Source organism: Eimeria mitis, genomic scaffold (genome assembly GCF_000499745.2).
Source record: "Eimeria mitis Houghton genomic scaffold, Emh_scaff6821, whole genome shotgun sequence".
Classification (NCBI taxonomy): domain Eukaryota; phylum Apicomplexa; class Conoidasida; order Eucoccidiorida; family Eimeriidae; genus Eimeria; species Eimeria mitis.
The window spans coordinates 919-1,704 of NW_013574930.1; the positions used below are offsets into that span (position 1 = coordinate 919).

The following is a 786-nucleotide window of genomic DNA, read 5'->3' on the forward strand; positions in this document are numbered from 1 at the left end:
AAGGGTTTAGGGTTTAGGGTTTAGGGTTTAGGGTTTGTGGTGCAGATCGAGCGTCTTTCGTGAACACCACAAAGTGGATTGAGGATGTCAGGGCCGGTGAGCCGCTAAACCCTAAACCCTAAACCCTAATTTCTCTCTCTCAGGGTTTCTTAGCCGCTTCAATTCAGTTTCAGGGTTTAGGGTTTAGGGTTTAGGGTTTAGGGTTTGTGGGTGTGCAGAGAGAGGCAAAGATGTCGTCATCGCTTTAGTGGGAAACAAAACGGACTTGAGCGACAGACGGTGAGAAGGGTTTAGGGTTTAGGGTTTAGGGTTTAGGGTTTAGGGTTTTGTTAGTGCACAGTTTGGTGGGGTAGGGGTTTGCAGTGAGGGGTTTAGAATTTAGGGTTTAGGGTTTAGGGTTTATGGTCATGTAGATGGTGCTGTTCGCGAGGGTTTAGGGTTTCGGGTTTGTGAGGGTTTGGTGTTTTTAAGGGTTTAGGGTTTAGGGTTTGTGAGGGTTTAGGGTTTGTGAGGGTTTGTTGTGTGCAGCCAAGTGTCTCCTGAGGAGGGGGAACAGAAGGCTCGCGAGGTTTGCTGCTGCTGCTGCTGCTGCTGTTGCTGCTGCTGCTGCTGCCACCGTGCTGCTGCTGCTGCTGCAGCTGTTTGTCAGCTTGTGCTTGCTAGGTTTTTTTTTTTTTGAGGGTTTAGGGTTTAGGCTTGGTGAGGGTTTAGGGTGTAGGGTTTATGAGGGTTTAGGGTTTAGGGTTTAGGGTTTGTTGTGTTGCAGCAAGGAATTTTGTTTATAGA

General features: G+C 48.3%; 1 protein-coding gene across 1 annotated transcript in view; it reads left to right on the forward strand.

Moving 5' to 3' along the window:
* EMH_0089170 (RAB6 protein, putative) overlaps positions 1-786 on the forward strand; it is a gene marked incomplete at both ends in the record, with an annotated part of 1,904 nt that overhangs the window by 893 nt on the left and 225 nt on the right. Inside the window, 3 exons of the mRNA XM_013501396.1 lie at positions 46-96; positions 219-279; positions 529-568. Coding sequence (XP_013356850.1) covers positions 46-96; positions 219-279; positions 529-568 — 152 coding nt within the window. The remainder of the gene's footprint in view (positions 1-45; positions 97-218; positions 280-528; positions 569-786) is intronic.